The 13894-nt window shown below is 37.6% G+C and overlaps 1 protein-coding gene across 3 annotated transcripts in view; it reads right to left on the bottom strand.

Moving 5' to 3' along the window:
* LOC101745839 (regulating synaptic membrane exocytosis protein 2) overlaps positions 1 to 13894 on the bottom strand; it is a 148420-nt gene that overhangs the window by 16606 nt on the left and 117920 nt on the right. For 2 of the 3 annotated variants that reach the window (XM_038013759.2, XM_038013761.2), the window contains exons 6-15: positions 12801 to 12954; positions 10556 to 10789; positions 9669 to 9841; positions 8687 to 8821; positions 7037 to 7272; positions 6731 to 6855; positions 5355 to 5520; positions 4334 to 4392; positions 852 to 1042; positions 48 to 222 (exon numbers count right to left, since the gene is read on the bottom strand). In XM_038013759.2, coding sequence (XP_037869687.1) covers positions 48 to 222; positions 852 to 1042; positions 4334 to 4392; positions 5355 to 5520; positions 6731 to 6855; positions 7037 to 7272; positions 8687 to 8821; positions 9669 to 9841; positions 10556 to 10789; positions 12801 to 12954 — 1648 coding nt within the window. The remainder of the gene's footprint in view (positions 1 to 47; positions 223 to 851; positions 1043 to 4333; positions 4393 to 5354; positions 5521 to 6730; positions 6856 to 7036; positions 7273 to 8686; positions 8822 to 9668; positions 9842 to 10555; positions 10790 to 12800; positions 12955 to 13894) is intronic. The other variant, XM_038013760.2, reaches the window with a different exon arrangement.

Raw genomic sequence — 13894 nt, 5'->3', positions numbered from 1 at the left:
TAGAGCAAATAATTTCATCATTTTACGTAAACGACAAATCAACTTACGGTGCACTCTCCAATCAAAACAGGATCTATTCCAGGGCAAGCGTCCCAGAGAGTTAGCTCGAGAGCTCTTCCAGCCAGTAAATCTGCTGTTAAGCCTCCGAAGCCCAGTGTAGCGTTCCACACGGGGCTGCATGATGCTGAAGCTGGATCGGTTTCCACTGGAGGACAACTTTCTCTGGAATTGTCATAAAAAATCATGTTTGATTGATTGACTTGTTTATTAGATTATGATGGATGGTTGCAAATAGATAAGAACTTTTTCAAACTCCCTACTAAATACTTTAAACTATAATTAAACTTCCATCATATATATCGTAGCTATACATTTTTCCTTAGATAAATCAATTTCCTAATGAATATTGGTATACTGCAGTGTTGTCTGTCCGCCCCTACGGCTCGTCTACATTTTCTATATTTCGCTCACGAAGCAATTTAATCATAAAAATATAAGAATCATCAAAAAACTTTCGTACCGCAGAAGAAGGTAAATTTTATTATAACACACTCGAACTTATTTTAATTTAAAATTCCATAGAAAATGTGAGATGTAATTAAAATTCAAAAATAATAACAAAAGAATGGAAAGTTTTTAAACCCGCTGAATTTGTTTCGTGGGTTCATATAATGTATGGTTATTTTCGAACCGTTGTTAGCATTTATTATTATAATGGAGATTTCAACTTTGTATCTCAAGGCAAATGGTGTCTTCTGTAATCAGTCTATGGTTTCAAGTAGTCAGTGAACATTAGGTTAGCCGTGAGATCTCGTCTGGCCATCAAAGCTAATATATAAAACATTACATACAGTGAGGGCAATAGTCGTATTCTGGCAAAAGCTTCTGGTTCGTCGCCGTATCCCAAAGTGTAGTCTCGTGGCGGCAGGTCATCGGCTGCAATGAGTACGACCACTAGCTTTCGGATTTCACTCTCGAACCAGACTTGCAGTTGAGCGCGTGCCGATGGACGCTCACGAGCCCTCTCCGCGCGGTCTTGTTCCTATGCCGAGACAACAATACTTTAACCCATAAATATCTAAAGAATCACCAAAAAGTTTCTCTACTACGCAGCAAAAACCATACTATCTGATTCAAGTCATTGAGATTTAGACAAATCAAAATTTATCTAACCAAGCCAATTCAGTCCAGAAGTAAAAGTAGAGCAGCTGTTGCTTGGTAAACAACCTAGTTTCGTCTCTACTGACTAGGGTGGTTTATCATAGCCATTTTAAATACGAACATAACTCTTTCATTTACAAATGCATTCTATATTGTTCAAAAACGCGGAAATGTTTTTATAGTTCGTCAAGAGTCATGCAGCAATCATAAATTCAACATTATAAATTTGCATCAGCAAGGACATAATATGTTTTCATACATTTTGTGCAATTTCAGTTATAACTGACTCTATACAATGTTTATAACGTAAAACTTTTAAATTTGTTTCTTGCATATTTTAAAGTCGGTTAAAAATAACATGCGTCGGGCCGAGGCATTTCTAAATCATAAATTAATCGAAATTCGGATGCTCTCATCCAGCATGCAGTAAGCTGTATCATGCTGATACCGTTAACACAAGCTGCATGTACCTACACACCTACTCGGACGGTTGCTTGTCGAAACTTTTAATCTTCATCTACAAAAAACAAGTCCTAATGAAGTCTCGAAATTATTAAATCTATCTTCAAGAAATTATTTTAGCTAAAGCTTAAGAGGCGCCAGGGATACTAAAGGTACGTTTTGAGTTATTGTGGGTAATCTAAGTTTGTGTTGTAAGGATTAAAGAAGGCTATGAAACGCAGACCCGCAGGTAGACTAAAAGTGTTAACATAACAATCATTTTAACTTATTCTATGCTATTTAAATCAAGGTTGTTAGAAACGAAAGCATAAAGTGTCTCACTACGCAGTCAAAAACCCTTGCAAAATTTTACAATATTTGAGAATATCTATTCTTTGTGGACTTACTTTTATGATCTCATTTTAAATCAGTTTCATAATTGTACCTAAATCAGAGAACAAGGAGACGCGATATAATTATTCTCATCGATGATAATGACACGAGTCGCGCAGCATATAGCGATATGAACTATTGCTTTCAACGGCATTCGTTGCATTCAAACATCGAGATAAAATAATTGAAATCTGTAAGCTTGTATACATACACGTAATAACAAACAACATATAACAGTCATTACATGGTTTTTATTTGTTTTATTTAATCGCATTATGTGTGTTTTCAAGTTCACGTAACAAATAAGGCTTGATGTCTCCAAACGGTGCGTTTTACTAAATCAATCTGGACGTTACGCTGACGCTGTGCAACTTCATGCATTTCTGAATGTTTATTTTGATTAATGAATAATATTAACTACGGCAAAACGAGCTGAGCTGAGTTATGTACACTGAGTCTCTGTGTCGTGTCATATCACATGAAGCGTCGGTGCTCGCCTGTTGCTCAAGGTGTTCCAGTGCAATGTATCGTGCGACCATCACTTCAAGCCCCTAACTAGTCGCTGTAGCCGTTTCTCCAACAGTGCGGCATCACACTACGCTAACTGAACAGCAACAATCGGTAACATACAGTCGATGCGCAATACATGAGGCGGGGTACAAACGTTGGTTTCGACGGTGGATCTCCGACGTAGTTACTTCTACCGCAGCCCTCACTTCCAAATACATCTCATTGTCACAAGCTTCTTTGTCTCGCCACGATTTTCGTTTATTTATTCAGAAACATACATTCTCCGGTGATTTGTGATAAGTGATTTGTCGGTGCCGTTTTATTTTTGTGAATTCAGTATGTTTTATATCTGTATTCATTAGCTAAGCTGAAAGCGTCGGCGGGACTAGCTTTACTACTCAGTTATTCGTACTTTCGTTAGACACTGAACACTAATCATCTGTACCGTATTAGATAGGGTCCAGCCCTTAATCTACCATAGAACACTAATGCTGCGGTTAGCCTCTCTCTACACTTACTGATAGTTATGTGATTCATGCTTATTTGTCTTTTTGGCTGAACGTGCCCTAACTGCGTCCAGCGCCGATGGCGATTTTACGAATTTGGTCGGGTGATAGAAAAAAATAAAAATCTGAAAATAAGTAGGTAGCATTTTTTCACACACTTCACTTAGGATATTCATCATATAAACGATAACGTATAACGATTATATAGACAACAAATAAAATTGCGTAGGTATATACCTAATATATGTATATTTCTAGTATTCGAACAGTGACCCTCTCTCTTTCTCTCTCTATCTCTCTCTCTTTCTAAACAGTAAAGTTTAACAAAATTAAGTACATCTACGGTCATAAATAGAATCACTATTATCTTACAATTAGTCTAACGTGGAAGATGTTCGAATGGTTAGTGCTACAGTTATCACAGCAGGTCAGAAGAGACCAGAGAACGGCTGCAACTTGCGCCTCCTTCACACCAAAATACACATAAAGTACCTACTTACGTAACGATCAACAGCCACAATATTACATTTCAATGTAGACAGAGTAGTGAAGAAGCATAGAGCTGCAGTGATCGGGCGACTTCAAGTCTAGTCTCGCTCACTTAAGTGAGCAACAGAGAAATTATTACACCAGTAGGCACCATCACTGCTTCGTCACACAATAAAGAGGTGTGTACTCAATTTCGATATAATTGATACAAAAATGCTACTTAATACAATTATCTTAAATTCGATCAGTAACTATATTTAAATCACCTCTTTATTCTGTATTTTACATGAAGTATCTTCTAGCGAGAAATGAATTAAATTAAATTAACGGTTAAGAGATCATCTTTTCGACTGATATGATATAGCTTTCCTATCAAGGCTGGGGCTCGTATTCGAACTAGAGAGTTTATTTTGACTTTATATAAGTCACACATTAATTATGTTTTAAAACATGTAATTAAAAATAAACAATTTTGCATTTGTATTCCCAAAACATCATAGGAAGTACCACGTATGGAACGCGGAACAACTGGCGTACAGTAATGCAATAATTGCTTGTGTATCGTTAACATAATGCTTACGTGTACAAACACATACAATTCTGTGAGTTGGATTAAATATCCTTATCGAAAAGATGGTCAATCAACAAGAAAGTTACACAGGGATTTTAGTTAATCACAACTAGGTTTAACAATGAATGATCCGAGAAGCACAGAGGAGTAGGCACTGAGTGACAGTCTCTACAAGATTCTGAAAGAGCGAGCGCTCGTCTCAATGTCTCATGGATTCACAACACATATATTCATACGATTAAAGCCTAGTTAGGTATTATACCGGGGTTTTCGGCAATTTCCGTCGAGTCGGCGACGATGGAGATTTGTCGGTTTCAGGTTCTGTGAATTAAAACAATATTCATATTACTTCACATACATTAGTTCGGTCCCTCATAAGACTTCTCTAGAACGTTTGTTATTTTATAAGATACGATTCTTACGATTTTTTTGTTTACCCCATACAGTACCTACCACAGAAGAAGCAGAAGAAAGTTCAAAAAATGATGTGCGGTAACTAATACATAGTTCAAGAGGAAAGTAGCCTGTGAAAAGAAAAATAAAAAAGAGAAGAATTATAAGACAGTGCAGAAAGTGAGAAAGTAAAACAAGTGAAAGGTACAGTTTGTCCATATGCTTATTATTACATTTTATAGTATAGACTACTTTAATTTTATTATTCGGTACATTATATAAAAAAAATATGAAGGCAGTTAGAAGTAGAAGAGTAAGTAGCCCTAAATATAATAAAATTTGTTGTATGTTATTTTCGAAATACATCAAACATATATTGCGTTGCCTTGCGTAATGCCTTAAAACACAATGCCTTGTCTGTACATAAATCCCTGCAAAACGTTTGAACAGGTAAGCGGTTACTTAAGAATGGCAACATGGGATCTTATGAAAACCTTTGTACTGTTTTACTTGATCGTTTGAATAAACTTTTTACTGGTGGTAGGACCTCTTGTGAATCCGCGCGGGTAGGTACCACTACCCCGCTTATTTCTGCCGTGAAGCAGTAATGCGTTTCGGTTTGAAGGGTGGGGCAGCCGTTGTAACTATACTTGAGACCTTAGAACTTATATGTCAAGGTTGGTGGCGCTTTTACGTTGTAGATGTCTATGGGCTCTAGTAACCACTTAACACCAGGTGGGCTGTGATCTCGTCCACCCTTCTAAGCAATAAAAAAAAAAACTTTATTTGAGCTAGCCGACTTGTACCATGTGACAACAACTTTTGTCTTTTACAGTTTTAAGCAAGACGGGATGTGTAGACGGGACCCTTCGTTGTTTCGATGTGCATACCGTATAATGCGTGATGGTGTAACGTCGGCTGAGTAGTCAGCGGCGGATCGTCCAGCTGCGGGGCGGGCTCCACCAGAACCTCCACGCTGTCACCGCCGCGCTCCAACACCGCGCACACTTCCTCGAAGCTACGCTCAGTCAGTGGAACTCCGTCCCATTCCAATACCTGCACGACATAAACGATGACAAGTATACACTTCTTTAACAGATAAAACGCTTGGATCTTCTTAGTTATTGTAAATAGTTGATGTGTAGTTGTGTGATAAGTCGTCGTGGTCTAACGGATAAGAGGCCCGGTGCATTCGTGATGAACGATACACCGGTGTTCGGATCTCAGGCGGGTACCAATTTTTGTAATGAAATACGTACTCAACAAATGTTCACGATTGACTTCCACGGTGAAGGATAACATCGTGTAATAAAAATCAAACTCGCAAAATTATAATTTGCGTAATTACTGATGGTAGGACCTCTTGTGAGTCCGCGCGGGTGGGTACCACCACCCTGCCTATTTCTGGCGTGAAGCAGTAACACGTTTCGGTTTGAAGGGTGGGGCAGCCGTTGCAACTATACTTGAGACCTTAGAACTTATATCTCAAGGTGGGTGGCGCATTTACGTAGTGGATGTCTATGGGCTCCAGTAACCACTTAGCACCAGGTGGGCTGTGAGCTGGTCCACCCATCTAAGCAATAAAAAAAAGTGGCCTGCTTTTGATAAGAAATATTATTCCATGTAATGATAAACAACAGTGAGTATTTACCTTTTCAGTTAATGTTAAAATGTGAAATTATTGCGAAACAATAATTCTTAAGAAGAAAATGAATTCAATTAAATCAATTCGGCATTGTCTATTCAGTTAATTACCTAAGCGGTTTGAATAGTATTACCAAATAATTAATACCAATAATTTTATGGTGCACTTTAATCTCCCTTCCTCTTCTCTCCCTAATCTTGATATGAATATGGTATAAAAACAACTGTTGTCATAATATAGGATTATGCTTATGATGATTAGTTGCTTCTAATATTTTATGTCTTCTTTTCAAGTCTCTGTTGTATCGCACATTCAGTAAATACCCTAGGGGTGTGGAATTTTTATATTAATAAGAATTTAGTGGTCAAGTTTTTAAGAAAATAACACAGCGGATAAGTCGCGTGAGGATCTTAAGAACGTTTGCGTTTGCTAGGTGCGCATGCCGTCGCGTATGAGAAAAATGTGGTTTAAAATGTGAATGATAATGTGGACATTTTCAGTTTTATTATAAAATAATAGATAAAGTACAATATTACTATATGCTCTGTAATGAAAAAATGTGGTATACATTTTCCCCCTGTGATGATATCAACCTTTTTTGATAAATTGAAAAGCGGCTACCTTGTCGCCTTGCTGAAGTCCCGCGAGGTCGGCAGGGCTCCCCGGGACTGTCCACACTATGACGGCCTCGCGGCGTCCGCTCGCGTCTGGCTTGCCGCCGACTACGCGCATCCCAAAACCCCGTGCTGTAATTGTTCACGCATGATAAATTACCCTTTTTTGACTGTTATTAATTACGCTGTCACAACGATTTTGTCATGGTTAAATGCGCATTAATTTTGTAAAAATTATAGGCTGTGACTTATGTGGTATAGAATCTCGTTTTTGAGTGAGATATTTTTCATGAGAGTTTAGTGGAACGCTTACATCTATGTCCCTTGTCATTGGGATCGCGGCGCAGGCTGACGCGTCGCGGTGTGCGATCGTCGACGTCGTGGATGACGATTTTTATAGCTTCTGCGTCGACGGACATCTGCCTAGCAGCGGCTGCAGCCGCGGCTGACACGACTGAAGAATCGACGGTCGGCTCAGGACAGCGGCCGGCCAGAGACGCCATTGCACTTAATGCACCCGTACGCTGCTGTAGCGCAGCTATATCTGGTCTATATTCGAAGATCACAGTTAAATGATAATTCTTTTACAACTCTTTGGTGCACATGAGGGTACGACATCTTAAATTAATCGTCGTATATGGATTACTATTTCATTTCTTTACAAAATAATTCAAATTTATTTAATAGCGAGATCATTCTTATTCAAATCTCCGATCTCATGTTTTTATGCATGCTATAAGTTTCGATGAGAATTTCTATTTCTAAGAGTATTGCCATTCTGTACTACGTGCTTAATGAATGAAATTTGTATTATTTTCCCAATCTCGGAACTATTTTTATAAAATATTCTTACCCTGTGTAAAAATATCTTTTTAATTTTTGTTTTAAGAAAATAAAAAAGTTTTACATTATTTAGAATGAAACCTATTAATTAATCGTAATTTTTTGTTTTTCAATTTATAGCAATACAGTCATTCTGATCCACTCTTATGTGTAAAGCTATTCGATCTAAATACAACAAAATCTTGTTGGTTTATAAAATATTATTATACCATCTTTGTAATAATAAAATATCATTAAAACAGTTTTATTAAAATTTACATATTTAAGGCACACTCCGAGTCTGGAGCACGCATTTGGATCGGAGATTAACATGGTAAGCCCATTTCAAAGCATTGAGCTTGAGATTCGGAAAATTACAGCTGCGGAGCTGGCTTCTAATTCTAACATTGACATTCTCCAGAAGTATCAAAATGTGATATAGAAGACAATATCAGTCGCTCGTTGGTTTATCACTAATAATGATGTCCATTATTATATTATACTTTTATCTCATTATATGATGCTTATATAACTTATAGCTAGAGATGAAATATATATTTTTTTGTATCAAATACAAAACGCGACTAAGCAATCATCCATATCCACTGCCACACAACCTTGCGTAAGGAAGTCATAAGTTTCCAGCGGCACGGAACATTTGAACTGGATCAAAGATTTTGTCTTTAACAATTGACCTTAATTTGTAGAGTTTTCGTCAATGGACAAGTGACTCCGAAAGCTTGTCTTTTGTATCAGCGTATCTGCTGGTAGTCTACGGAGTGACTATAAAGGATAAAGAAAAAAATGGATTGTGTGCTTTATGAAATCACGGTAAAAGTGAAACTTTTTTTCACATTATAGACATTTAACTCTGACAAACAACATTTACATTAAGCACTAACAAAAACAAAATAGCGTGGAGCACTGGCACAAATGAGTAATAGTCTATACACTACACGGTCCGCTGTGAACTATAAGCGTCGCCATATTGGCCTTGGCTGCTCTGACGAGCGCCTTTCACTTTATCCCTACTCCGCGGCCAACCGTCACGCGACATGCAACACACAGACGAATTTGAGACGACAAAGTTTGAGACGATGTTATAAAAGTTTCACTTTAATACATTTCTTCAGCAACTCACAGCTGACTGCCGCGGCGTCTTATCGGTCTGTCCTCGTCGACACTCAGTCCCGATATTTGGGGAGGTGAGTCATCTTCCGTGCGATAGGAGCTCCTACGTGATCCCGCTCCCGCCACCACATCTACTGCTGACGCTCTATTTTAAATAAACACCGTTAAAAAATGAAATAGAAACTGCTTAAAAGATTTATTGTCCAAATTTTTCATTATTTAATTTGAAAAATGCTGTGTAATTACTATATTCGTGCCAATTTGCGTTTTTAATAGATTCAATCAACGGTCAGCATATTTATGACAGATTGGTGACAGAAAATCTGCTGTTAAAATGTCGCTGAAGCTCATAAAAATTACTATGTTAATATCGCCACTCATTTCGAGACACGAGGTTAAAATACCCAAAAGTATTGTTTATCGGCTTTCCCACCATTCACACGAAAAACAAGATGCTTTGCGGTAGTAAAACGCAGTTACTTACCCCCGCGGTCTTACAATAGGCCTGGTAAGGCATCAAATTAAATTCATCAGTATCTAATCAACAACATCAACATTTTACAAGTACAAATTGTGATGTTTTTTGTTCTCATTTGTACACATGCACACTTCCTGTTTGGACAGATTATTTCATGATGATAATCTATTTGGCTATTATTCGGAAGACATGGGTATGCGGATTCTGACCGCCTCGAGCTTACAATCATGAGTATTATTTAGTAGTTTATTTTAATCTATTTTCCTTTTTTAAATTTCACCAATCCTACATTAAATAATCCCGGTTATTTTCTACAATTGATCGGCTGACACGAGGCACTACCAGCTCTAATGTCTGTGTGCGTTGTTATTGACCCCAAATTTTACACTCCTATATAGCACGTATTTATTTTTGTTTTACCAAATAAGGTTGATATTACGTTTAATTTTTGATTCAACTCCCGATACAAGAGGAAGAAACAGTAGGCAAATTACTACAGAGGTAAAATTGTCACCTTCTAGACATAGGAGGTGGTGCAGCCAGAACAGGCTGATGCACGGGAGAGTGTTGGTCTTCGTCTACAGAGCGCTGTCGAGGGGCTCGCACGGAGCGTCTGCGCACTGGGGTAGCTGCGCTGGGACGCCGGGACTCGGACGCCGCTGGGGTAGCGCTCCCGCCGCCCTTCAACTGCCGGCGCGGGCAGCCTCGTTACAATACCGTTCTCACAAGCAAAACGCTTAAACTAAAACGCGGACCCGCATCATTCGCCACTACTTCCTGAGGTGTCACAAGATTATGAATACTTTTCTCGACGCCTAATGTATCTTTTGTTTCACTTAACTTTTCATGTAGATCGTTTGTGTCAAAAAGTGCGATCGGCGTCCATATTTTATTTTAAGCGTCCTGTCTAAAGTATGGTATGTGAGTGTATGTAATATTTCGTGTCTTTAAAGTAATTGCGTACCTTCACGCCTGTCGTTCGTAGTGGGCAGAAACGGGTTTGAGTGACAATTACCCTGGGCGTTGACTGTCACATAAAAATTTTCGATATTTTAATTCAAGAAAAAATATAGAAGAGGAAAGTTAATAGAGCTCCCGATAATAAAATCATTACTTGGTAAAATTAGAGACAGACAAAAAAACTTTAAAGTATCCTTTGACATACATTCATTTCGAATTTGAATGCATGAATTAGAAATATCAATTAAAGCCAAAGGTGTAAATTTCTGTTATAAATTTCAGTTTCGTTGATTTGTTCAAGTTATTTACGAAGACAGACACGAAAAAAGCAAGACACCTACATTCTAATCATCTCTAATCTAAAAATCGCATAAGAAATTAATAAAAGAGAAAGACACAGGTGGTGTATGAAGTAGCACTTTATCCCGAGGCAAACATTACTTTTTCCAATTCCTTGAGTGAGGCCGGTGACACGTCAGAGTGCCGACGCAGTTCTGGGGAGCGCGGCGGTGCGAGGCCGGACCCAGAGCCTCCGCTGCCGAGGCGAGCTTCTGAATGTCGTCGCTGCAGTGCGTCCAGTACCGGCACATCCAACAGAGAATCTGTGCTGTCCTGCGCGGCCGGTGGGAGTCGCGGGGCTGCCTTTCGACGACACACTGAGCACCTCCATGAGTTCTGGGCGCATTTTGAAAATCGTTGTACAAAAGCATTTCTGCAGACATTGATAAATGTAACACTACTCAAAAAAATGAAGCAACCTAAATATAAGGTTTTTGATCAGCTGATAAACTTTACCTAGTAAATTGTAACTTGACTGATAACAAAGATCGGAATTATTTGAATACTGTGTGTGAGTTTTTAACTGAAAACAGAAGAATCCGGCATGAGCTCCAACAAATTACTCTTAAATGATTCTTATTTGGCAACTAGTCGCAACCAGCCGGGTGGCGTGTTATGGCTACGAGACTGTGCCGTAGATTTCTTAAGGACCAATGTTATTCGTGATAGTAAATATGTAGATCTCTAATATGTGTTCCTAAAGGAGTTACGTGGTGAATTAAAAAAATTAAGCTCGTCCAATTTATAAACTAGCGTAAAAGCAGGCTCATTGTGAAATATAATAATGATGAGATTTCAAATAAACCCTTGTTGGCAGCTGTCGGCATCGTCAAATTAATACATTGCTAAAATCTAGGTTCACAGGCTTAACGTTAGCTACTCGATTCTCGATTGATCAGGGCAATTAATTCTATACTAATTACTAAAATGTTAGTGGACCGTTTGTGCCAGTTTTCTAAACTAGACAAATTATATTATAGATACTTATGCAGTATAACCACGACGTAAAGACGATGGGTGGACGAGCTCACAGCCCACCTGGTGTTAAGTGGTTACTGGAGCCCATAGACATCTACAACGTAAATGCGCCACCCACCTTGAGATATAAGTTTTAAGGTCTCAAGTATAGTTACAACGGCTGCCCCGCCTTTCAAACCGAAACGCATTGCTGCTTCACGGCAGAAATAGGCAGGGTGGTGGTACCTACCCGCGCGGACTCACAAGAGGTCCTACCACCAGCAAAATGCTTGTTGTAATATAAAATTAATTGCCTTTCACTTTGTAGTGTCTTGAGCCCCAAGAAGCTTACAAGATATAACGATAAGTACGGACAATTTTACCAAGGAATATTAAATTAAAAAACTTCACTAAGCCGTCGCTACGATCAGACGATCACAAATAAATATTGGAAAACCATTTAAGCTTCATTCACTTTACTTAGTTCTCAATATAAAAAAGCTTGTTATAAAATATATGTACTTTGAAATACTTTTCAGCAATATATGACACGGTGACGGTGGTAGTGCTCATAGCTGACTTAATGTTAAGATGTACAGAAGTACATGGACATCAAAAGTCGAGTGCCGCTGGTTACATTGTGGCATGAGATTGACTGACTTAATATCTTTACTGTTTACCAATCTATGCCCTTGCGAAATAAGCAAACACTAGATAGTAAGGTAGAAAAATGAGTGAAGATAAAAATCGATTATGAACTAGTAATAGTTATACGTAAATATTACTAGTTCATAAAGGTGCTATAAATAGATAAGGTCATATAAATATCAAATTTTGTGACCATTTAAAATTATAATATGTCTAATTCTCAATATCCCTCACAAAATAAGGGCTAAGAAACTTAGTTTTGAAAATTGAAACTTTAGCATGTAACTCCACGGGGAAGTTAATTAAATTTACATAGCTCTCGCTTGAACAGCGAATATATTTTATAAATATTAACTTCTACATTGAAAAGTTACTCCTATTGTAAATAGCAACTTTATTGTTTACAATTTTAAGTTATTGTTTTAGTTTTAATTCATCTCATAATAAAATGAAGCTCTATGATTTTTTTGTGTTTACTTTCTTAAGCAAAAATACATAGTTATTTAAATTTTGATTTTTCACCGATTAGCTATTAATTTATTTAGATTTACGTTATTGATTGTAGAATGCATTATGAGCGCACATGGGTAAGTGCAGCGATGCGTTTTTAAAGACAAAACAGATATAATACATTAAGATAATTATGATGTCTTAAGTTATCGCATCTTTTATTTATCCATCTAGAATAATAAAAGAGTGTCGAGCCGATCGTGCATTTAATTGTTTAATACAGTAATGATACCGCTTCATCGTCACTAGCCGGCTTCGAATATGACGAGCAGTCCTCGCAAACGCGATGCTGGCATCCGTTGCAGACATGAAACACCTCACCAGGCTTCAGTGCCTTCAAGCAGACGCGACAAGCACCAGCACGAGACGGAGCTTTGCCGGGCTCGCTGTTTAAATGGAAAAGATCATTAAAAAAAGAGGACAAAATCATTTTTTTTTATATATTAGATGGGTGGAAGAGCTCACAGCCCACCTGATGCTAAGTGGTTACTGGAGCCCATAGACCTTTACGACGTAAATGCGCCACCCACCTTGAGATGTAAGTTCTAAGGTCTCAAGTATAGTTACAACGGCTGCCCCACCCTTCGAACCGAAACGCATTACTGCTTCACGGCAGAAATAGGCAGGGTGGTGGTACTTACCCGCGTGGACTCACAAGAGGTCCTACCACCAGTAAACATTGGTAAATCTTAATGGATTGACAAATGGATACTTTTTTGTGATCTACAAATAGTATATCGAGGGCTGAACGGCGATTTGGCTTAAGCGACATTTTAGAAACCTTACAGGAGAGTCATTAAAAAAAATTACAATTTGGAAAAAATGTAATGAGAAAAAAACTTCTTCAGCTATTTTAATGGGATAAACATAATTCAAATTTATTTAAAAACATCGGATTGTTGCTACTACTACCAAATGAAACGAATCATTTCTTTCGATATGATTCCAAACAAGTAAACGTTACAGAAATTTTACATTAGCACAATTATTCTAGGTATCTGGAATAAGGAATATGATATGAAAAAATTAAAATGTATTTATTGTTTTTATAAAATATTATATGATTACGAAAATATTCTGTATTGAACGAGATTAAAGATCATGAGAAATATATTAAAATTTCGTGGAATGCGTATCTCAAAATTTGTTGAAAAAAATTAAATCACAGAGTATTCTATTTTTATTATGTGTACACATCTCTATATATTTATTATTTTTCTATTGTTTAGTAGTAGTGAAGCTTGGACAATGTCCGCAATATGTGAAAAAATTTAAACAAACAATTGCTACGTTCGTTGATGGTACTTCGCCAATAACTTTGTCAGA

The sequence above is a fragment of the Bombyx mori genome, chromosome 11, assembly GCF_030269925.1.
Source record: "Bombyx mori chromosome 11, ASM3026992v2".
In the NCBI taxonomy this organism is placed as follows: domain Eukaryota; kingdom Metazoa; phylum Arthropoda; class Insecta; order Lepidoptera; family Bombycidae; genus Bombyx; species Bombyx mori.
This window is presented reverse-complemented; position numbering and strand designations above follow the sequence as displayed.